We start from the raw sequence: 23,444 nt of genomic DNA, 5'->3' as shown, positions 1-23,444 counted from the left end.
GATTCCTTGGAGCCATGTACCCAGCCTCCCAAAGAGGAACCCAAAACTGGTGAGCCACAGAGGCGTCGGTGTGTTCTCTTGTTTCTCCGAAGATGAATGCCAGATGCTCCTCTGCAGAGTGAGGAAACTGCCCCATAGGATCTGGGAAGCCCCTGGAGGGAGGGCAAAGGAGGTGGAGATAGGGGAAGAAGAGCAAAGGTGTTGCCAAGTGGCATCGCTTGTTCCTCCTGCCAGAAGAACCGTCCCAACAGCCCTGCACACCAAAAGGAGCAGCCTCTTCCTATTTCAAGAAAACATAAAATCCTCTCACACCTTCTTTGCAATGTTGTTGGTAAAACATGCGTGTGTAACAGGGGAAAGGCCAACTGGGAGAGCCGCCTGCCTCATATGCCTGCACATTTAGCTTCCGACTGCCACTGGCCACTTCACTGACCTGGCACTGGGTGCAAGGGGTTGTGGTGGTGGACAGGCCGGTCTGGTTTCTGCTTTGATATGTTCCTCTTGGCCTCTTCTCTCATTGCAGGCACACTGCAGCGGCTGAGGAAGATCTACCACACTTCTATCAAGCCCTTGGAGCAGTCTTACAAGTATAATGAACTACGGCAGCATGAAATCACAGGTGAGGGTTGTGTTTGGGGCACCACTTTTATGTTTTGATTGGCTGCCATGTTTCATGGCCAATCTTGTGAGGTAGGAGGGAAGTGGAGAGGCAGAACATTCAGCCCAAAGGGGTCTCATCTTGCACTGCAGCATTTTAGAAGGCCCTGGTGCTGCTGGAATCAAAAGTAGAAACTTACTAGCAGGACCTACAACAAAATGTTGCAGTGTGGAATGCTCCTGTTCTGGATATGCCCTCTTTCTGGATACATCATTCTATTCCCCCTTCCACAGCATTCTGTAACCACTGAGCACCTTCTCAGTAGGGTGTTCCCCCCACCATTTAGTGTCCGTTCCCCCTAAAATTCCTTCCTCCTTCCGCCAGCCTCGGGTTTCTCCAGGACAGCTGATACACCCCTGGTCTGTGGACTGTGCTGGTCTTTCCATTCTCAATGTACTTTAAGCCCATGTGAAAAAGGCTAAGGAGAGCAGATGCCCTTTCAAAATCTCCTTTCTTGTAACCCGGACCAGCGGATTCAAGTTACAAGAACAGATATTTCAGCGAAACACTAGGAAGAACTTTCTGGCAGTAGAACAGACTCCCTGGGAAGGTGGGATCTCCTTCCTTGAAGGCTTTTAAGCAGAGGTTGGGTGACCATCTGCCAGGGATACTTTAGTTGTGATTCTTGCATTGTGAGAGGTTGGATTAGAGGTTGGGGGTACCCTCCAACTCTACAATTCTATGATTCTGTGAAATCCATCAGACTGCAGAGGGGCTGAGTATGCAAAGAAGCCCCTAGCTGATGATCCTCCCAACAAAATTGGGGTGTGATTTGCATGTTAATCCCTGTGGAAAAGAGGTCTTTGATGCATGAGCTCCTTCTTGTGTTACTGTGTGGATCATGAATCATGATTCCAGCCTCTTTCATAGGGCGGGGGGAAAGATCCGTTGGCGCCGCATCCTTCCTCAGAGAATGCCCATGCCCATCTTCAGTTCTTGATTGATACCAGACTAACCAAGCATCCCTTTTCCTTGAGCCTTTCCCTACTCACGTTGCCTTTTCTCTCCCCCTGGCCCTGTCCTCTCCTGCCTAACAGCTTACCCTGGACGCACCTTGGGCTCCTCAGCCACAGGTGGGTATGGCTTCCTGTCACTTGCATGTGAGCACGGCTCCCCTCAGGCAGCCTCTCTCTGCTGAGCAAGGAAGTGTCACAAGACATCTCCCCCACCTCCTTGCTGCGCCTAGCAGCCCCTCTTGCTGGACCAGAAGGAAAACGTACCCCTTGTGCCTCTTTGGTTGCCTAAGTTGGCTTCTGCACCATCACCAGTAGACCACCTACGTGCCTGGCTGAGCCAAACAGGCTATTGTTAAATAACAAACAACGGCAGCAACAACAACTTATTACTATCATTAAATCTGCACGTACAGAAACAAACCAAGTAAATACCAATGCAAACTTAATATGAAATATACATACTTTTGTTTAGACAGAAAAGGGAGAGAGAGATACAAGGGGAGATGGAAAGGAGTACACAATGTTATCACAGTGTTTCTAGTGATATTTGTGGCTCAGCATCCTCCTATATTTTGTTGCACCAATGCATAATGAAAGGGCTCTCTCTCTCTATATATATATATCCACTTGCCTGCCTTCCCTCTTACAAGGTCCATCAACTTTACAATTAAAACATTCTTTTGTAATCCAATCATTAAGTGTCTGTGGGGTGGGTGTGTTTATTTTTCGCCAATGATAACTAATTGTCAGATCAGAAATATGTTACTATTTCTCTATGACATGATCTCTTTTATATCCCAGAAGTCTCCTGTAATGCTCTCAATGCTGCTTAATACAACTGCCCAGAAGGATTTTACCCTCCAGCATGGCCAAAATATGTGTGTAAGAGCAGCATGTGCAGCTTTACATCTCCAGCACATGTAGACTTGATTTAATCTATCCAGAGTAAGATACCAACTGAAAATGTTCATTTAAAAAATCTTAATGTAACTGAAGGGCCCTGCCATGGCCACAGCAGGGGCCTGGGCAACCCTGGAGAGGATTCGCATGGCTAAGAGTTCCCTTCTGCTTGGTCTGCTCCTGCTTTTGGAGACTGTGGGGGTGATGGCAGGTGAGCAGCTTGTGTGTGCACTGTGATGCCTCACCCTACCCACTCTGTGTAGGTTGTGATGCCTTCATCCCTGGCTTGCACTGATTGCCCCAAGGAATGGCTGCTTAGGCTGGGCAATGTTCCTGTGAGCTTGGGGGCATGGGTCCAGGTAGTTATTTAAGAGGTGACTGGAAAATTTTCAAGGACACACCTGAGCTTTTCCTGCTTAAGGAGGGGGGGAAAATTACCCTGTGGTATTATTGCTTTCCCCTTGCAGATGGAGAGATCACTTCCAAGCCGATGGTGCTATTCCTGGGACCATGGAGTGTTGGCAAATCCACCATGATAAACTACCTCCTGGGGCTGGATAACACTCCCTACCAGCTCTACACAGGTAATATCTCTGAGGTCTTAGGCACCTGTATAACCTGCCCCTTTCTGCTAGGGATGGAAGGAGCTGTTCCAATTCAGTTCTCTCATTTTCTAATTTTCTCAGTCTTGAATCCAGTTCTCCACATTTTGCAGCAATATGGGAATTTCTTCTTGAAAATTCATCAGCATTTTAATGCAAATTTCTCCTAATTAACACATTTTATATGCAGTTTTGACAAATGTTCACATTTTTACAAGCAATTTCCCCTGCTCTAATGCATTTTTGTATGTCATTTTCACTAAAGTTGTCTTTGTTATGCACTTTCTCATATATAACATGTTCTTATAGACATAATTTGGTTGGAGAGGTGAATCACAAAACTTGGATAAGTGCACATTTCAAAGGATAGCTGTGTTTGTTATCATATTGTTTCGTAAAGTGTGAATTTGATAGATTTGGCTTTAAATATGTACTGAATTGGATTTCTCCTCCACCCTACAGCATAGGGGTTGTTAAAATCTCTGTAGTTAGTGTCAGAACAGACCTTTTTGTGGTCAGGGTCCAGCAAAGTGAGCTCCCTGGTGTGGCCAGGCCTCATATGCAGAAAAAAGTCTCTGCCTTGGCCAAGCCAGGTATGAGAGAGAGAGAGAGAGAGAGAGAGAGAGAGAGAGAGAGGAGAAGAAAAAGAAGAAGAAGAAGAAGAAGAAGAAGCAACAGTTTCTGCTAGCTGTGCTTCAAGCTCCAGCTTTTCCAGCTCAGCCCCATTGCCTCTCTGGAGTGCACCCTGCTTAGCAGGTCAGGCTAGGCCAGGAGACTCCCCATCGGGCTGGCTTCCCTCCTCAGGTGGTTGCCTGACTGCAAGAACCACAGTTGGCAAGCACAAGGGACTTGCAATTTTCTGCCTTCCCTGCATGGAGCCAATTAGTTTGAGCAGGAGTGACCTTTTCAGTGTTCTCTCCTCCCCACCTCCTACCACCCTCTGGGGCTTCCTTTCTCTCTGATTCCCAATGAGCAAAGCTTTCTATTTAAATGAAATTTCTAAGCAAGATGAAACAAGCTCTGCAGTTTGGGGGTTCCTTTTCTGCATAAGATGCTGAACAGCTTGGAGCTGGTGGCAAAATGCTTCTAAGCATAGCTCTAGAAACTGCAGCAAAAATGTGGTCTCCAGAGTGGAGTCGGTTGCCTGAGCTGTACTATCTTCCTTTGTGTCAGCAGAATGAGTGGTAGTGTTATAGCTACCCAGGTTTCTGCAAAACAGAGCAGGGAATTGCCCTCTTCCTTGAGTGTGGTAGAAGTTGGGATAATGAATGCTGATTTGATAATCATTTAACATCTTCAAGAAGCTATTTGTTTTAAGCCATCGAGGATGTATTCTGAAGTTACAGTCATCAGCCAGGAGCAAGGGATGAAACCATTTGTCTGCTTAGTGTAAGCACTGCTAAGAGAATCATAGAATCATAGAGTTGGAAGAGACCACAAGGGCCATCGAGTCCAACCCCCTGCCAAGCAGGAAACACCATCAGAGCACTCCTGACATATGGTTGTCAAGCCTCTGCTTAAAGACCTCCAAAGAAGGAGACTCCACCACACTCCTTGGCAGCAAATTCCACTGTTGTTGTTTTTTTAAAGCGTTTATTAATTTTCCAATAAAAACATCCAATTAACATATCAAATCAGATCCAATAAAAATAAAAAACTAAAATAAAAAAGGTCCAATTGTCTTCCAAATTGTAATAATTTTGTTTTGACTTCCCACGGTCTGAATTTCGAAGCGCATTCAACATCATAGTCCTGCCTCTCATCATCCTCAATGTTATTCATAATTCCATGTCCGATTTTTCCCTTCCACATTTTGACTCTGGTTCTACGATCCTCATTCATGTCAGAAAACCGATACTTTTTTTTTTCTATGGAGTGCAGATTTGTCCATATATTGTACTCCTTCATCGCACTGTTTTTTCATCGCACCGCTTCATTTAATTGCATCCAATTTCAAAGTTCTGTCCAGCTCTTTGAGAGTTGTTATTTTGGCAGCTCCCAGATCGTTAATCTTTCCCGTCCAGGTGTTATCAAAGAAACAGAGAGAAATTTCCTTCTGTACCCTCCTTGTTGATTTATCTTAAACAGACTGTTTGCAATGTAGCCATATATCAGACTGTTAGCAATTGGCCTTTGGAATCTTCCCAGTCCCCCCTCCGGGCCCTAGAGGGGGGCTGCCAGACATCCATTTAGCCCTCTCTCTCGCTCGTAATCAAAAAAACATCTTTTTGCAAACAGTTGTATATGTAATATTGTTTCCAGTCTTTATAACCAACCATCCGTTAGCTCCTGTTTCTCTTAATCAGGGAGGTATTTCAGATATTCAATAACGACGTGGTGGGAGACGCCATTTTGTCCTTTGTTCTTTGTTTTTGTCTTTAACAGACATTTCCGGTCTTAGAAGAGAAGTGGCTGCGAGTAGATCCCAATTATATATGAAAGTCCATCTGAACTCACTTTTTGAAGAGCAATTTAAGTTCTTAATGAGACTTGGCATGCATTACGGATTGTTAATGTTAAGGATAAAAGAATGGTTTTTTTTACATACCAAGCCCCTCCACATTCCAAACGTCATGATGAGGATCTCTTTGAAGTTCGATCTTTTGCACCAGAGACTGTACATACTGCAGGTTTTTTCCAGCTTCTTCAATTCAGAGCGTGTCTGTTTGTTTTCCAAATCTTTATATTTTCCCAAACAGATGCATCCGGCTATGGGGTGGCGTCGCAGGAGTGTCAGCCGTCCCTAGCTCCGTGACCCAGTGCCCCTGCCGTCTGCCACATCGACAATCTGGGGCAGACCGCGGGTCGTTGAGACAGTCCTCCCCTGCCCTGGGGAGGCTGCCAGGGCTAATTACCCCCATATCAGCCCTGAATTATCGGAACGGCTGAAGTCCGATTGTGTGGGATCAGCCATTTTCCACTGCCGGAAACAGGAAGTCAGCAAATTCCACTGTTGAACAGCTCTTACTGTCAGGAAGTTCTTCCTAATGTTTAGGTGGAATCTTCTTTCTTGTAGTTTGGATCCATTGCTCCGTGTCCGCTTCTCTGGAGCAGCAGAAAACAACCTTTCTCCCTCCTCTATGTGACATCCTTTTATATATTTGAACATGGCTATCATATCACCCCTTAACCTCCTCTTCTCCAGGCTGAACATGCCCAGCTCCCTTAGCCGTTCCTCATAAGGTATCGTTTCCAGGCCTTTGACCATTTTGGTTGCCCTCCTCTGGACACGTTCCAGTTTGTCAGTGTCCTCCTTGAACTGTGGTGCCCAGAACTGGACACAGTACTCCAGGTGAGGTCTGACCAGAGCAGAATACAGTGGCACTATTACTTCCCTTGATCTAGATGCTATACTCCTATTGATGAGGCCCAGAATTGCATTGGCTTTTTTAGCTGCCGCGTCACACTGTTGGCTCATGTCAAGTTTGTGGTCAACCAAGACTCCTAGATCCTTTTCACATGTACTGCTCTCAAGCCAGGTGTCACCCATCTTGTATTTGTGCCTCTCATTTTTTTTGCCCAAGTGCAATACTTTACATTTCTCCCTGTTAAAATTCATCTTCTTTGTTTTGGCCCAGTTCTCTAATCTGTCAAGGTCGTTTTGAAGTGTCAGGCTCGTTTTGAAGTGTGATCCTGTTTTGAAGTGTCAGGCTCGTTTTGAAGTGTGATCCTGTTTTGGAAGGGACAATAGGATTGTTTTCCTCTGTTGTGAACTTGTTGGGCTTTGAGGGAGCTGAGATTTTAACTGTTTTTTTGCCAGATGTGTGAGTGTGGCCTTTGTTTTGCTTTCTCCTTGAACAGGAGCTGAACCCACCACCTCAGAGTTCACCGTCATCATGCATGGCCCCAAGCTCAAGACCATTGAAGGCATTGTGATGGCTGCGGACAGCACACGCTCTTTCTCACCTCTTGAGAAATTTGGTCAGAACTTTCTGGAGAAGCTGATAGGGATTGAGGTCCCTCATAAGCTCTTGGAAAGGGTTACCTTTGTGGATACACCGGGGATCATTGAAAACCGGAAGCAGCAGGAACGAGGTAAAGCCCTACTATGCCTTAATGTTCAGAGGGTCTTGAGGTGTTTCGATTTGAGTTTTTGGTCAACCACAAAATTCATATAGCATTGTCAATAGTCAAATGAGATATCAATATTTTTCACATTTTTAGCATTTGCTGCAATATGTACTGTACATATTGTTTGACTTCACTGTTTGGCCAAGCTTTTGAATTGCATCCCTCCCCTTTTGAACTTTGCTTTCTCCATTGTGCTCTAACTATCCACTCAAGGGATAACAGCAAATAGGATGGGGTTCTTCATGCAGGGCAGCTATACCTGCAGTCTTCCAGATGTTTCTGGACTACAGCTCCCATCATCCCTGACCACTGGTCACCCCAAGTGCTGCAGTTGGTGGGAGCTGCAGCCCAGGAACATCCCTGCCTTATGAAGCATGGGTTTCCAAAGATGTATCACTAAGGGTTCTGGGCAATCATTGTCATGTGCCAGATGTCAGAAAGTTCCTGGGCTCTAATTTGATGTTCCTCTTCCCCTCCTCTTACAGGCTACCCTTTCAATGACGTCTGCCAGTGGTTCATTGACAGAGCTGACCTCATCTTTGTAGTTTTTGACCCCACAAAGCTGGATGTGGGGCTAGAGCTGGAGATGCTTTTCCGCCAGCTAAAGGGACGGGAATCTCAGATTAGGATAATTCTGAACAAAGCTGACAGCCTGGCTACGCAAGAGCTCATGCGAGTCTACGGAGCCTTGTTCTGGAGCCTGGCTCCACTGATCAACGTCACTGAGCCCCCCAGAGTCTATGTCAGCTCCTTCTGGCCCCTGGATTACGAGCCCGACACCCACAGAGAACTCTTCTTGAAAGAGGAGATTTCACTCCTAGAAGACCTGAACCAAGTGATTGAAAACAGGCTGGAGAACAAGATTGCTTTTATCCGCCAACATGCCATCCGCGTCCGCATCCACGCACTCTTAGTTGATCGCTACTTGCAGACCTACAAGGACAAAATGACCTTCTTCAGCGATGGAGAGCTCGTGTTCAAGGACATTGTGGAGGATCCAGACAAGTTTTACATCTTTAAAACCATCCTGGCCAAGACCAATGTCAGCAAGTTCGACCTCCCTAATCGTGAAGCTTACAAGGACTTCTTTGGGATCAACCCTATCAACTCCTTTAAGCTTCTTGCTCAGCAGTGTTCCTACATGGGAGGCTGTTTCCTGGAGAAGATTGAGAGGGCTATAACCCATGAGCTGCCAGAGCTCTTGGGGAGTATTGGCCTGGGGAAGAAACCCAGCGTCCTCTCCTGCGACACAACTGGCTGTGGCGAGACTCCAAAGAACCGTTACAAGAAACATTAGTAATCTATTCAGTGTAACCACTCCTGTGTTCCTGTTGGTGAATGAGCTTATGTCTTATCTGTCCAAGAAGCCAAGGTCTGTTAACCCTTTGAGTGCCACACCGGCAAGAGCTAATATGCAATGAGGACTTGGAGTCACTGGCATCAGTGGCAGGGAAGTTGGGTGAGCCTACAGAAGAGAATAAAACACTGTGAATTCCTGATTTTTATTATCTAACCTGTTATTCTAAGTAGGAGGCCATGTATCGAGCTGAAAGTCCAATGGAGGGGCCATTTCTTCTGAGGCAGTCATAGGCCCTTGCATGTACTGAGCAAGCTGGGAGGAGGAAGGAAGGATGAGAGTACTGAGGGCGAAAAGAGGCTGGTCTCCTGACATTAGGAGAAGCACAGGCATGGCCCTCCCTTGCACGCAATCTGTATGTAGTTTTTCCAGCTCCCTCTGCTGCACTTGGGATTGAGGACCACAGAATTCATTGCCACATGTATAACCAGCATTCTGTTTGAGACTCACAGCAGGCCACCATCTCTAACTCTTCATCAGCAAGCCCCACTTCAGCTGCATCTGAGCATTCCCCCTGTAGTGCGTTCAGTGCCCCTACTGCCCCATAACTGAAAGATTACAGACTGCTGTTCCTCTGGATTCTGCCTGGTCCGAAAGAAGGCAGCTTCCTACTGTCTTGGAAACCTGGTTCAGAAACAGAAATCCTCCAGCACACATCAGAATCCAAGTGGCTCCTGCAGAGGCCATTTGAAACCTGGCCTTTGGGGAGTCTCGTTTGCAGTGGAGGCTACTTTGTATGTGTGTACATGGACACAGAAACCTGCTGCTACAAGCATAAAATTGTGAGTCTTAGCACTTCACTCGCTAGGACTTGGCATGGTGATGGGGCTGGTATCTGAGACCCAGGATTGCCAGGCATCTCCTGCCCCTTTAATGTCCTCTTGCTGCTGCTGCTGCTGCTGCTGCTGCTGCTGCTGCCACCGCCCTTGCCCTTCCAGGTTTTTCACTGTGGGTTAAAAAATGGCTAGTCTTTGCCTATCTTTTCTCTTTTATAGCTTCCCAGTTGTTCATTTGCCCCCCTGCACCTCAACATCAAATTTTTGTGGTTAGCTGCAAATGGTTATTTCTTAAGTTAGAACAAAGCTCAGCTTTCTTGTATGTGAAACAGGAGAAGCAGTCCTTTAGGCAGCACAGCTGATGGCAGTGCTGAGCGCAAACTGGAGACATGAGGTTAGTGAGTGGTAAGCAGAGATGTCCAGGCCTTACACCCTGATGATAATATTCTCTGAGTGTGAAGGGGGCCTGCAGCAATTATGACATCCAGCCAGTTATCAGCATTGAGATAACATGCTGGCATGCTTTATTAATCTTGCAAGGGAGGTTCAAGAAAGGTATAATTAAGCAACCTGAGAAAGACAGAAGTGAAGAAGAAAAGGTGAAGCAGATGAAGGTAGCATGATGGATTGGTTTACTTGCTTTCCCACCAAATAAAGTATTTGAAAACTGAAAGTTTTGAGGAAATGGACAGCAGGTGAAAATGCAGCTCAGCACCAGATAATAGCTAGGGAAAGAGTCAGCGCAGAGCAAAGCCCCCCACCCCACGATATCTCGGAGTTGCTGCTGCTGCAACCTCCTCCTCCATTCTTCTCTTGTATGTTAGCTTCCTGTCCTTCTCATATCACCAACTGCTTCCCACCCTGCAGTGCTTTTTCCCAATCAGATGCTCTGTTCTTGTAAATGGTCCTGCATCTGACTCTACAACAGGTGGAACAGAAAAAAAGAAGTGTGCTGCAACTGGCTCCACAAAGTGAAATGGCCTTGTTCTCTGAGGAAGCAGTGACCCCAACAGATGGGCACCACCACCTCCATTGCTTTTCCTGTCCTCACATGTTGTGTTTCCTCTCTTCTCCTCTTCTGCCACTTGACTTTCTTGTTTTCATTCATCTTTCTTGCCCCCTTTCTTCTTATGCATCAATATATTACAGGCCATGTCCAATGAGACAAGGTTGTTTTCTGCAAGATGCGCTTAGCAACTTATTCAGCGTGGGGTGCAAGTCTGAAGTGACAAATTGGATGCATTGGCCACCCCCATGGTCTGTAACCCACAGGCACAGGTGTCTTGTCCGCTGGCATGACTTTGAGGGCTGCTGAGGGGCAGTAGGATCTGGGATGACACCAAAACCTAACACAGCAGAAATTGCAATTCAGTGGTAGTGCTGAAAGAAAAGGGAATCAAGGTGTGCAGCTGTCTGCTGCTTGCTGGAATGAGATGCTGGGAGGTGGGGAGAAACGCTGAGCGACAATCTTGCTGACCTGTGCTGAAAGGTGGCGATTCAGCCCAATGCACTGAATAAAACCTCCTGGTCCCTTGGGACTGCAACATCCCAGGGCTGCCCAGGTCCCGCCTTGCCCTCCTTCCCTTCCCCCACCCTCAAATCTACACTCAGGGTCTCTTTTGAGTAGTGCCCACTTCACAATAACATGTTCTGTTGGCACCTGACAATCACGTGGTATTTCAAGAACAGTGGAAACTCCAGCACCGAAAACTAAGTAGGTGATTTCTCTGGGGGAATTTTAGCCATTGACAGCATGGCTGAAATAGTTTGGCATCCACCTAAACTGGCGCTGTCTGAGGATCAGCCAGAACAGATGGTTCCTAGCATTACCAGTCTGTCTCTTCTCAGTCTTGAGAATATGCAACTTTGTGGGCCACTGATTGGGGGGGCGGGGGAGCCAGTGGACTTCTCCATTTGGTTAAATTACCAAAACCAAATCAAATCCACTGTTGTGTGCTTCTTTTGAACAGGAATTTGGACAGATACATTTAAAGGAATTACATAGCTGTAATATATTTCCAGTTAGTGGTTCACAATAATAATCTGTATTTGGAGAGACCATGTACATCAGCTGTTCTAATAAATTCTGATCTTTTCCAATCACATTCCTTGGTGCTTTGTTTCTGTTGTAGAGAAGACATCTTTCAGCTGGTAGATAAAATAATTTGGGGTCCAGCAAATTGGTGAAAGGACGCTCTCAGATGCACAAACATGGTTAGTTGCTTTATTTACAAAAGATGAGCCAAGACCTGGCTTTGAGGCAACTCTTTACTTAATGATGACATTGTAAGTACTCTTCTCATCAAACTTGCAGGCCTGAACTTGAAAAACCCAAGGAAAGTCTTTCCTGTTATACTGCTCTCCCCTGCTTTTTGTCCATTTCAGTACTATCCTATCAGGTCTACCAGAGGATCTGAATTAATCCTTTTGAACTCCATTAAGTGGCTGCACCCACCTATTTCCACTATGGTTCTGTCCTTATTTATTTCAGTAATGGGTGATAGTTGTCATAAATTGGTAAAATAATCTCTTAGAAGCACAAATCTCTTATTAACTGTATTTTGTTTCATTAGATTATGATTGTGGTCTGAGTTTTGGTGAGGTTACTGAAAGGGTTTCCCCTCTACAGTGAGGAAGGAGGAAGTCATTAGGGGAGAGACTTCAAGCTGCAATCAGGAAGTGGCTAAACCACAATAGGGTGCTGCAGAGATTCTTTCCTTTCACTCTGAATGGCTCACATGCTCAGCTTAAATGCTGATTCTCCATTGCTGTCAATGATCAGGATTCCCAAAGTGGCCATCACTTTGCTTCCTAATATTTTGAAGGCTTGGATTTAGTGTGCTTTAGGAAACGGAAGGATATCTGCAGAAGTGTCGGATTGGATTGTTACTCACATCTCCATCATGCTTCATCCTCACAAGTAATTCCATTCTCTGAACCCTTGCAGGATCAGACTCGCTGCCAACAAAACTAGCTCAGCCCCTCATGAGTGTATGTGCAAAACTACCAGGATCCTGGTATCCTGTGAACTCCATGAAAATGTTTCCAGATAATTAGAAATTGCATAACATGTTCATTTTTTACATTTTATACCTCTTATACAAATCCAAGCAGTTTATATAAAAACAATAAAAATACAACATTCAATACAGTTATATAAAAATCAGATAAAACCAAAATGCAAATGCAAATTTGCAGTTTATGAAAATATACCATTTGTATATTACACACTGATAAAAGTGAACAGTACAGACGTTTCCCCACTTATGCGAGGGTTACGTTTCCGGGTACCGCACGTATACGTGATATCACATATAGTAGGGAACACCATCTAAAAAGCCTTCTAAACCTCTGGAAACCTTTGCAAAATCCTTTAAAAAACCAGGAGCACTTACCAGACTGGCATGAATTGTGGCAATGGTGGCTCTTAGTCTTCCTCATCACTGGAGGGTGTTGTGGAATCAACAACAAGGGCAGGGAGATTGGTGCCCCAAAGAGGCTGGCTGTGTGTCAGATTCACTTGCTGTTGCTGGTATCTTTTTGGGCCGTTTTCGTGTCTTTTTGCAATTTAAATTGATTTATTTCCCGGCGTCACACATATACACAGTCGTGCAAGCTGAATGCACGTAAGTGGGGAGACACCTGTATAAAAAACAAAAAAAATAGAAAGTTAAGAGCCAGGGTTAATGAAAGCTTGCATAAACTTTTAAGATGCATTTAAAGGTCATTATTCTCTCTACCACACTAATACCTGACAGAGAACATTCCAAAGGATGGGTACTATCACCAAGAAAGCCTGCTTGCAAATTGTCACACACAACATTTTATTCTAGAACAACTGGAGATTGAATACTTGTTTTCAGTCCTCACATAATCTAGATCTATTGCATACTGTACAGTATATATTTTGCCCCTGAAAAGTGCTTATTGAGAAACTGGTGATGAAAAAATAATATTGAATATCCAATACATTCTTTGGTTATGTATGCATGCATTAATGAGTATCTGGGCATGTGTAGAGTTTATAGTGATATGGAAGCATATTGAGGGCAACGGTGTCAATAAGTGTTCTAATTTCAAAGGTAATTTTTCTCCCCATGTAAGAATGCAACCTGAAGAGTCACTTTGTAAAAAAAGATGAAATTATCAGTAGAGTTTGTCAGGGAAGCCCCCAAATTTATGATCACACTTTAGAAATTCTCAAGGTTTGTTTTCTCCCCCCATTTTCTGATATAAAAATGCAGTTTCAATACTGAGGTAAGACTGCAGAATAGCACCAGTGAAAGGATGTACTGAAGCCTGGTAGGGAAGCAGTTTATAAATAAATATAGTAAATAGCTTGCTGGCTGCAGCAGATTGATTTTTTTTAATTGCTGGGACCAAAACCCAACACTTTCTCCATCACCATATGCATGTTTGCTTCAAAGAAAGTCCTAATGAATAAACCCCCCTGTATAGGATGTAGGCCTCGGCAAGGATAGGCGTGCTGCCTGTTGATTTTCCACTCTACATAGGATCGGGATGTGAGGATGTGAGGGAAAGGAGGAGAAACGAGAAGAACACTCTGTGACAGCATCAGAGGACTCTGTGTGGGAGCCAAAGATGGCAAGCGGGAGGCAGGAAGAGATAACAGAACGGAGGGCAGAAACATGCAAAGGCAACAATGTCAGCTGCAGCTAATGAGGGCGCGGAAGGGGAGAGAGGGCGGCAGCGAGATCAGGCGCAACCCCCCCCCCCTGCAGCTGCGGCTGCTGCGCGCCAAGCCTTTAATTGCTCTCTGACTCAGGCCGCGCATCATAACGGTGCCACAATGGAACCACCGGCTGGCTTCTTCCCTGCTGAATAATTTACCCTTTCTACGGCAGCAATTAATTAGCTCTAATGAGAGAGGAGCAGGTCCAGGGAAAAGATATTAAGAGCAGCAAGGTATTTTGTGCAGCCTGGTGTGGGGATCTGGGCTGAGCAGGCAGCACACACTTGTGGCTCCTCAGGCGGCTCCTGGCTGCAAAAGGCCATCCCCAGGGGAAGCAAAACGCATCCAAAGCGGTGGGTGCCATGGAGGACCACAGACCTGTGGCCCAGGAGCCCCCTTGGGGAAACGACGGTGCAAAGCCGATCTCTTCGCTTATGCGCGGTGCCATTTGGAGTTGCGGCGGTGGCTTTGGGGCTCATCCTCCCGTCTTCTCAGCAACAAAGAACCATAGCTGTCAACTTTTCCCTTTTCTTGCGAGGAATCCTATTCAGAATAAGGGAATTTCCCTTTAAAAAGGGGAAACGTTGGCAGCTAGGCGAAAAACCCAAGTTCTGTGGGGCGAACCAGAGCCAGGTGGGAGGCCGAGACCTTCGCTGCCTGAGGCGCAAGAACCAAAGAGCTCCCTTCCAGAGCGAGGCTGCCCATTATTGCGGGACTCAAGGCAGAAAATCCTGCAAGTGGAAATAAAACCACAGTAACAAGGCATTATTAAGCTAAAGGTGATGGAGTCTCCTTTATTGGAGGATTTTCAGCAAAGGTTGGGTCCGCACCTGGCAGGGATGATTTCGCTGCGATCCCTGCATGGCATTGGCAGGAGGCTGGACTAGATGAACCTCAGGAGTCCTTTCGATGGAATAACTAACAATTTGCACCTTTTCCCGCCTCGTGAAAAACCAGCCGCCATGTTGCTTTACTTCGCCGCAGGGCTGGTCTTGGTAACCTGCCTGGTGCTGCAGAGTTCAATGGCTGCAATTCTGGAGACAATAAATGCGGTGGGAATATGGAGAAGAGAAGCTGGGAGCTACTCTGGGGTGACCAGCTCCCCAAAATGGAGAGCGGCATTCCCCAAAAGTCACTGAGAGGCCTTCACCAGTTCTTCCCTCACATGTCACTTCTCAGTCTTCCCTCAGCAGTTTCTCAAAATGGTGCCCGTCGCCGATATTTGGGTTGGAAGGAATCAGCTGTTTGTTGAAAAAGAAACAATGAATTGGCTTTAAAAACCTTTTACTGGAGAATATTGATGCAGCCATCTAACCATTCAGAAACTCTGAAGCAAGATGAGAAGAAGCCGCTGGGTGTCTTTACCACCTGGGGCACTTGGTCTCTGCCCAGCGGCCATTTCGTTTTTGGCCCAACTCTTCCCGACTCGTGGCTTCGCTCGAGTTTCTCCTGCTGCGGATGCGATCAAAGAGCGAGACGTTCCATTTTGCAAAAAGATAAATTGGGAGCATTACGGGTGCAGATCCGTGTGGGAACCCTTTGCTAAAGTCACCCTGCGTGTAAATAACTCACTGACTAATCCTTGATCAATCAAGCTATATAGAAATTGCTTGGAGAAGTTTTGGTGGAAATGACAGGCTAACAAATGCTTTTTAAAAATAAAAAAGCTCCTGATATATCAGGGAGAGACGGGGTCTTGGCGAGGGTGGCCCCCCTTGCCTTTCTCCCGCCCTCTAATTTTTCCTCACGAGAAGCCGCAGGGGGGAGGGGCGCTGAGGCGAGGGAGGAGGCGAAAGGCGGGAAACTTGGCCGCACAAGACCAGCGTGCGCCTGCGCGGCATGTCGCGGGCGCTTGCGCAGTGGGCAGCGCGGCTTCTGGTCACGGCTTCTTCTTCGCCGCCGCCGCGCGCGCGCCCCGCTGGGGTCTCTCCTGTGCGCGCGCCCGCGCGAGTCCCCGCCCCCCTCCCGCCCGAGCGCGCCTGCGCCGCGCGCCTCAGTGACAGCCGCCTCCGCCCTGGTGGCGGCTCCTCTTCTTCTTCTTCTTCTTCTTCTTCTTCTTCTTCCTCCCGAGGGCGGCCGAGCCGGCGCCGCGGCCTGTGAGGCGCTTGCGGGGAGGCGGGCGATGCGGCCGAGCGGCCCGCCGTGAGGGAGGCGCGGCCCTGGCGCAGCGCCATGCGGCGGGGCCCGGAGCGGCCTGGCGGGAGCCCCAGCAGCGCGCTCTTCGGCGGCACCCAGAACCCCGGCGGCAGCGGAGGCGGCGCGGGCGGAGGCGGAGGCGGAGGCGGAGGCGGCCCGCGCTGAGAGCCGCTGCCTAGGGAGAAGGGCGCGCTCGGAGGGCCGCGGCCATGGCCTCCTCGTCGGCGTCGCCGCCCTCGGGCTCGTCGGCGCACCAGCAGCTCCTGCAGCAGCAGCAGCCAGGTCAGCGGCGCCGGCGGAGCACCGAGGTGAGCTGCGACTCGAGCGGCAGCGGCGCCGGCGGCAGCGTCACGGTGAGGGTCTGCGCCCGGAGCCCCCCGGGGGCGGCGGCCAAGGCCAGCATCTCCTCCTCCAGCGGCAGCAGCTCGGGAGACGCGGCGGCGGCGGCGGCAGCGGCGGCGGCCCGGAGAGCCCAGGCGGGCGGCGGGAGAGGCGGCCGGGGCAAGAAGAGAGAGCAGGGCGGCGGCGGCGGCGGCGCCTTCGGGCTGGGCCTGGGGCTGGGGCTGGGCCTGGGCTCCCGGCGGCGCTCGACGCGGCTCCCGCAGCTGTTCGAGCGCGCCTCGGCGCAGTGGTGGAACCCCACGTTCGACTCGAGCAACCTGGAGGAGGCCTGCCGGGAGCGCTGCTTCCCGCAGACGCGGCGCCGCTTCCGCTACGCGCTCTCGTACCTGGGCGCGGCGGGGCTGCTGTGGGGCGGCTACTTCGCGCTGCGGCTGGGCCCCCCCGGCGGAGGGCGGCAGGCCCCCTTCGTGGCGCCCGCGCTGGCCTTCCTGGCCGCCTGCCTCGCCTTCTTCGCCTTCACCTTCACGCGCGCCTACGGGCGCCACCCGGCGCGCACCTCGCTGGCCCTCGTGCTGCTCGTCTTCGCCATCACGCTGGCGCCGCAGCTGCAGGCGCTGGGACCCCCGGCGGGGGGGCGCCCGGACGAGTGGGGGGGTCCGCCCTCGGGGCCCTGCCTGTCGCAGGTGGGCAGCTTCTCCATGTGCATCGAGGTGCTGCTGCTGCTCTACACCGTCATGCACCTGCCCCTCTACCTGAGCTTCTTGCTGGGCCTCTCCTACTCGGTCCTCTTCGAGACCTTCGGCTACTACTTCCGCGAGGAGAGCTGCTTCTCGCCCTTCGGGGAGCGCCTCCTGGCCTGGGACCTGCTCAGCAAAGCCCTGCTGCACGTGTGCATCCACGCCACCGGCATCCACCTCTTCATCATGTCCGAAGTGCGGTCCAGAAGCACCTTCCTGAAAGTGGGGCAGTCCATCATGCACGGCAAAGACCTGGAGGTGGAAAAGGCCCTCAAGGAGAGGATGATCCATTCCGTCATGCCCAGGATTATTGCCGACGACCTGATGAAGCAGGGGGACGACGAAAGCGAGAACTCCGTGAAGCGCCACTCCACCTCCAGCCCCAAAAACAAAAAGAAAAAGCCTTCTATACAGAAAAACCCCATCATATTCCGTCCTTTTAAAATGCAGCAGATAGAACAAGTCAGTATTTTGTTTGCCGATATTGTGGGCTTCACAAAAATGAGTGCCAACAAATCTGCGCATGCTCTGGTGGGACTCTTGAACGATCTCTTTGGTCGCTTTGACCGCCTGTGCGAGGACACAAAATGTGAGAAGATAAGCACTTTGGGGGACTGTTACTACTGCGTGGCAGGGTGCCCCGAGCCCCGAGAGGACCATGCTTATTGCTGCATCGAGATGGGGCTGGGCATGATTAAAGCCATTGAGCAGTTTTGTCAGGAAAAGAAAGAGATGGTGAACATGAGGGTTGGTGTTCACACTGGGACGGTCCTGTGTGGCATCCTGGGGATGAGAAGGTTCAAGTTCGATGTGTGGTCCAATGACGTCAACTTGGCCAACCTTATGGAGCAACTGGGCGTGGCAGGAAAGGTCCATATTTCAGAAGCTACTGCAAAATACTTAGATGACCGCTATGAAATGGAGGATGGAAAGGTGACTGAGCGTGTTGGTCAGAGTGTGGTTGTAGACCAGCTTAAAGGTATATGTATACGTATGTGTGTGTGTCTAAAATGAACTGGTATACTTCAATACTTTCCTCCCATAACATCTTATGCTTGTTGTGCTGACATGGGCAAGTCTGGACACATCAAGTACAACATCTGAGATTCAGAGTTTTAGTTTTGAGGTTGTCCTTGATGATTCTTCAAGGAATGAAAGATAAGGTATTTGATGTCATATGCTTGGCGGTTGCAATGCTTTCTGATTTTAGAACTGAAGGGCAGTTTTAATGTTGTATTTTAATCGTCTGCCAGATATTTTATAGTTCATATACTTTCATATAGTCTGTACTTTGGGTGATTGGGTTTTAAGTGATTCATAGGCTTCTAGAAAAAAATATGACGTTCAGGAAAAAACTTTGTCTTCATGCTGAGGAGCAGACTGCAGACACCTCGTATTAAGGCAGATTTGCTTTGTGGTTTTTCCAGAAAAATACCGCTATTTGGTGAGTTGTAATGGTTAGAACTTGACTTATAAAGTACTAACCTATTTTGTTGAAGCTACAAATAGATTTGAGGCCCCCAGTTACAAATCTGTTCTTTAGAGAACTTGTGGCAGTTTGACAAATACTTTAGGGAAAAGGCATATATTTTAATGAATTTCAAATAGAAGTCAGAACTTAAAAGAATATGTGTTAGATGCTCCTCCGAAAACAGTCAAATAATGTTTTGTTTCAGGTACTTTGTACTGTATTTATGAGTCTGAAGAACAGATGAAAGAGCTGAACGTGAGCCAAAATGAAGTATTTGATACTGTTTTAATTAATAGTCAGTTTTAGAAACCGTAGGCAAGAGCAGAGTGCACTGGAAGGGAGTCAGCTAAGTGTGAGTAACAGATGGGGCGTGGAGCATAAAATGACATAAAATATGCAAAGCTAAAGCTTCCTCAAGACAGCTTGGAAAATGTCTCCATCTTTCCTCCTCTTGAGTTTTCTTAGCATGGTGAAATTTAAAAGGCAGAAAGTTTAAATGTAGTAATGGACTCAGCCTTCCTTCCTTGACAGCAGATGAAGGGTACCAGTAATTGTTATCTGTATAAATTGTTTTGAATTTCAAACTGTCATTTGACCTCGACCAAGTCAGCTGCTGTTAGGGCAGCCTGATTTTTGAAGAAGGTCTGTTCTGTTTATTCTGTAGCTCCCAGAAGTGTACAAGATATGCTGCACCCCAGGACACCAAGGCTAATTTATCTTTGTTTATTATATATCTATTTCTTTATAACATTTATAGTCTGTGTTTCCAGTACAGAATACTCCTAGGTCAGTAGTTGCAAATACAGTATTAACAATTTAATAGTGAAATCGCTCTCTCTGTCTCTCTCTTTTTTTAAAGAAAAAGGGTTTCTGGCTCTTCCCGATGTGGTAGAAAGCCTTTGATGGGAATGACTACCACAAAGCGCCTACTTGCTGTTCTAGCAGTACACTTAAGCATTTAACAAAGATAAGACATAATTAGAAGATTTTCTTATGTCTATCCTGCAGAGGAGCATTGTGCTGTGTAAAGAGAAGCCTTTGTTTTCTGCAGCAACACACTTAACACTGAATGGATGTTTAACTTGCATATACTGGATAAATTCAGTTAAAAACCTGGTTTTATGGGTAGTTCTAAATTGGGTTAAGCTTTGTATAGTGTTATATTGAAAATATAATAAACATATGCAGGTAATTAATGTGGTTATGTCACTCTCATGGCTTTTATTTAGATTCAGCTCAGTTTAGTGAAAGAGGGATTAAAGTATGCAGAAATGAGCTTTGAATACTGTTAGTATACTAGATGTACTAGATGCAGGAGTCTTGGTTGCTGCAGTTAACTATCATAGGTTCCCCTCTGGAAAATGAATTCAACAGGGCTTCTGTTTAAGATGTGCATAGGGTTGCAGCCTTGGAAATGTTGAAGGGGTCTTACCTTGAGTGGTGGTGGGTCAGCTTTGTGTCCTGAAGGACTTCTGTGTGTACACAAGCCATTCTGCTTACTGCTAAATGTTTTTGACACCATGTTTGCTGTAGGAAGATAATCTGCAGGCCATTAGGCTGTACCTCATTGCTAAGCTGGTGGGGAGGGGGGCAGAGTCCTGCTAGCATTTAGCTAGACGAGAAAAGCCTTACAGTTATTCGGATGCTGCAGTGCAGTAGTCCTTGGTGCAGGATTCCCACTCTTCATAACATGTAAAGTGTGTGTGTGTGTGGTGTTTTTTTAAAGCAAACATTCACACTTGCCAATGAAATCAAGTGCTACTGCGTGGGACAGAAATGCCTACAGTATTCAAAAATTGTAAAATACTGCGGCCCTGTATTGTATAAGCCTATTCTTGCCTTTCTTTTTATTGTGAGGGATTAGGAAGGCAGGAAAAGGGAAACAAAAGTCTGTTAAGAGCAGTTTATGAAATGTCTTTTTGTTGCCAGAGGATGGGCCTGACTGTTCCCAAGAGGAGAAGTGAGCCATGGGAATAGCTGGCTCGCTGGCAGTAGTAGCTGGCTGCTGTGGTTTGCCTAGTCATAGTGGAGTGCACATTTGAGAGAGGGGTTCTACAAACAAGTGGGGAGGAGGGATAGTAGTGGAAGAATGGTTTCAGCTTTGTTAACTGTAATTTTCCTGTAGGTTTGAAAACATACCTGATTTCTGGTTTGAAAGTGAAGGAGCCCCACTGCAGCTGCTCACAGATGCTGCTTCCAGGTCTAGAAGCAGGAGACAGAAGCAAGTTACAGGGAACCTCATCAGCAGAGAATGTTGGCAACTTAGCAAAAGGTTTCAGACAGTTGGAAAAAAACAAGGTTTGTCAAATGTATTCTTCAAACTTCTAAGGGTTTTTAATCAGAAACTTGTTTGAGAAGCTTTCGCTGGGGACATTAAATAGCCACTTGGGTGGTTGGAGTAGAACTAGGAACATGCATCACTGAATCCTTGAAGAAGGAGAAACAGAAAGATTTCATTCTTCATTTTATTGCTTATGAAGCCCTAAAATGAGAGAGGAACCATACTGGGTGATAATAGCTAAAGTGGAGGGTTGGCTGCGAGAGACCCAGTTCAAATTCCCATTCTGCCATGAAGCTCCCCAGGTGGACAGTTCTCCATATCTCAGTGCAACCTCCCTCACCGCAGCAGTGTTAGTGCGGAAATGCCGCTTTGAGTTCCTCGGAGCAGGTGGCAAATGGAACAAGGGGTGGCAGGGAACTCTTGTTCTCAGGTCCTGATCCTTAAGTACGATTTGTGGCTTCAGATCCCCAAATGTATGTGGGAAGAGACACTTCTTAGCTGTGCACAATTTGGTGTGCTCTGCCAAGCATTTGTTCCTAGTGCAATATTTGTTCCAGCTAACCAGTCACTTTTCAGGGTTGCTTTTCTGATATCTGCATGGGAAAAATAACTGATTGAATTTTGTGTGTGTGTGTTGCTTACAAAGTAAAGCAGGTGACAGAGCAGAGACCTTTTGGTTTTGTTTTAACAGAAAAGCATTCTTTAGCTTAAATGCTGTGATGGTAGAGAAACAAGAGTCCATTGATTCTAATGCCTGCCTTAATCATACCACTTAAACTTCCTCATAAAATAGTCAATAAATGTATCAAAAGCTTGAAAAAGAAGGGAGGACTCTGCCTCAAGGAGCTTGTGAGGAGGAGGAGGAGGGGATGTCTGTTTCATTAAGCCAAAGCACATGCAAACTGAACTGAAGCGTTGTGTAAGGAACAAACTATATATTATTAATAATTTGCAATGTATATTAACATTTTTAATATTAAAAATACTGTATACTGGAGATTGGGTTCCCCACCCCTATGCTGTTAACTACCCTGGCACCCTTTGGAGAGAAAGGGTGGGATATAAGTTTTTTTATTTGTTAACTAAAAACAATTGTGTGTTGGCAGGAGCTGATGGGAGCTGTATTAAAAACACCTGGGGTGCACATTGCTGGTTAAGGGTGTTCCAGAGCCATTTCGAGTGCAGTCAGTAGCCCTGAGAGGCTTAGGTACAAATCCCATATTCTTTGCTCTGTAGATACTTGGCCTCTATGAGCCTTCACAGGGTGGTGGGAGGGGTGAATAAATGAGATGTAAGGTTGTTATCAGACTTGAGTTTGAGATGTAGGTAGGATGGACATGCCGTCAGTATCAACTGATGCATTTGTAGTTTGTAATTCATAGCAAGCCTGTTAAATATTTTCCTCATCCCTTTAGGCTATGGTTCTTTATGTGATTGTGTGTTTTCAGTAAAAAGAGGATATAGTTATTTTCATCTGCAATTGCAGATGAAATATTAAGGATTATGGCAGCGTGGCTGTCCTTCAAATTTATAATGAATCTTGAATAAGGTGTTTCAGTATAGCCCTGGAGTGTCAGAGACAGCTGCACACCATATAGAGCTTCACCCTGTATCTATGTCACATTAATGGATTGCTTCCTTGGCGTCATAATCCTCAGGAATTTAAAACATTCATAGAATTGTAGTGTTGGAAGGGATCCCAAAGGTCATCTATTCCAACCCCCTGCAATGCAGGAATCTCAATATATACATTATTACCATTAAACTTATTTCCAGTGGTTGGATTGTGCTAAAAAAAGGTTTCAATCAATGGAAGTCAAATTATCAACACAGGGAAAGTGTTTTTAATGGTTGATCTCTCAGAAATAAGCTTTTACTTCCAAATCTTATGTATTGAAATTCAAACACAAATTATTTCTGTGCGGCAAAGGGTTGCGACAAAATACATCACTTTAAGTGCCAAGCCCTGACTTGGTAAAGGAAAACCCCACGAGCGTGCAAAATGGGTGGGGTGGGGGAGCCATGCTTGTTGCATTATTATGAGGCTTTTCAGCTTTTGAATGCTGTAGCCTGTGTATACATTAGCCACAGGACAGGCTGTGGGTAGCAGGGGAAGGGACTGAAAAAGAGAAATCTAATACTTGATTTTAGGACAGTCACCTATCAGAAATTTGGAGTGGGTTGATAACCCTTCCACAAAGGCAACATTGATGGTCTGGAAGAAACAGAAGTTCAAGATCATACGAATAAGGACTTGTCAACACGAATAGAAAACCTGTATCAGTAGAGAGGATTGCCACTCCACATTAACTGGGTCCATTTGCACCAACTGCATTATTTTATAGCAAACCAAGTTACTAGAGAAACAGGTATAAGGGACCTCACTCATTTGAAGCATCTGATTTTGGAGAATGAGCATTCAACACGAGGCTTTGTCTCTGAAATGTGTACTTTATTGTAAGTG

General features: G+C 46.7%; 2 protein-coding genes and 1 long non-coding RNA gene across 9 annotated transcripts in view; 2 read left to right on the top strand and 1 right to left on the bottom strand.

Moving 5' to 3' along the window:
* Nucleotides 1-11,425, top strand: part of SRL (sarcalumenin) — a 30,312-nt gene extending 18,887 nt beyond the window's left edge. For 2 of the 3 annotated variants that reach the window (XM_080981350.1, XM_080981352.1), the window contains 5 exons: nt 524-619; nt 1,696-1,731; nt 2,982-3,098; nt 6,918-7,151; nt 7,673-11,425. In XM_080981350.1, the coding sequence (XP_080837476.1) occupies nt 524-619; nt 1,696-1,731; nt 2,982-3,098; nt 6,918-7,151; nt 7,673-8,484 (1,295 nt within the window). In that variant the 3' untranslated portion in view covers nt 8,485-11,425. The remainder of the gene's footprint in view (nt 1-523; nt 620-1,695; nt 1,732-2,981; nt 3,099-6,917; nt 7,152-7,672) is intronic. The other variant, XM_080981351.1, reaches the window with a different exon arrangement.
* LOC308463202 overlaps nt 1-15,966 on the bottom strand; it is a 45,740-nt gene extending 29,774 nt beyond the window's left edge. For 3 of the 4 annotated variants that reach the window (XR_013979505.1, XR_013979506.1, XR_013979507.1), the window contains exons 1-2: nt 14,844-15,966; nt 12,716-12,962 (exon numbers count right to left, since the gene is read on the bottom strand). This is a non-coding gene — a long non-coding RNA (uncharacterized lncRNA). Of the gene's footprint in view, nt 1-11,530; nt 12,350-12,715; nt 12,963-14,843 lie in introns of those variants that run through there. The other variant, XR_013979508.1, reaches the window with a different exon arrangement.
* A 359-nt stretch (nt 15,967-16,325) lies between these two features.
* ADCY9 (adenylate cyclase 9) overlaps nt 16,326-23,444 on the top strand; it is a 29,804-nt gene continuing 22,685 nt past the window's right edge. The window contains exons 1-2 of one of the 2 annotated variants that reach the window (XM_080981348.1): nt 16,326-18,207; nt 20,825-20,997. In XM_080981348.1, the coding sequence (XP_080837474.1) occupies nt 16,359-18,207; nt 20,825-20,997 (2,022 nt within the window). In that variant the 5' untranslated portion in view covers nt 16,326-16,358. The remainder of the gene's footprint in view (nt 18,208-20,824; nt 20,998-23,444) is intronic. The other variant, XM_080981347.1, reaches the window with a different exon arrangement.

Source organism: Podarcis pityusensis (genome assembly GCF_964106645.2).
Source record: "Podarcis pityusensis genome assembly, chromosome: 14".
Lineage (NCBI taxonomy): Eukaryota > Metazoa > Chordata > Lepidosauria > Squamata > Lacertidae > Podarcis > Podarcis pityusensis.
Note: the sequence above shows the minus strand (reverse complement) of the source record. Positions and strands in the feature narration are given on the sequence as shown.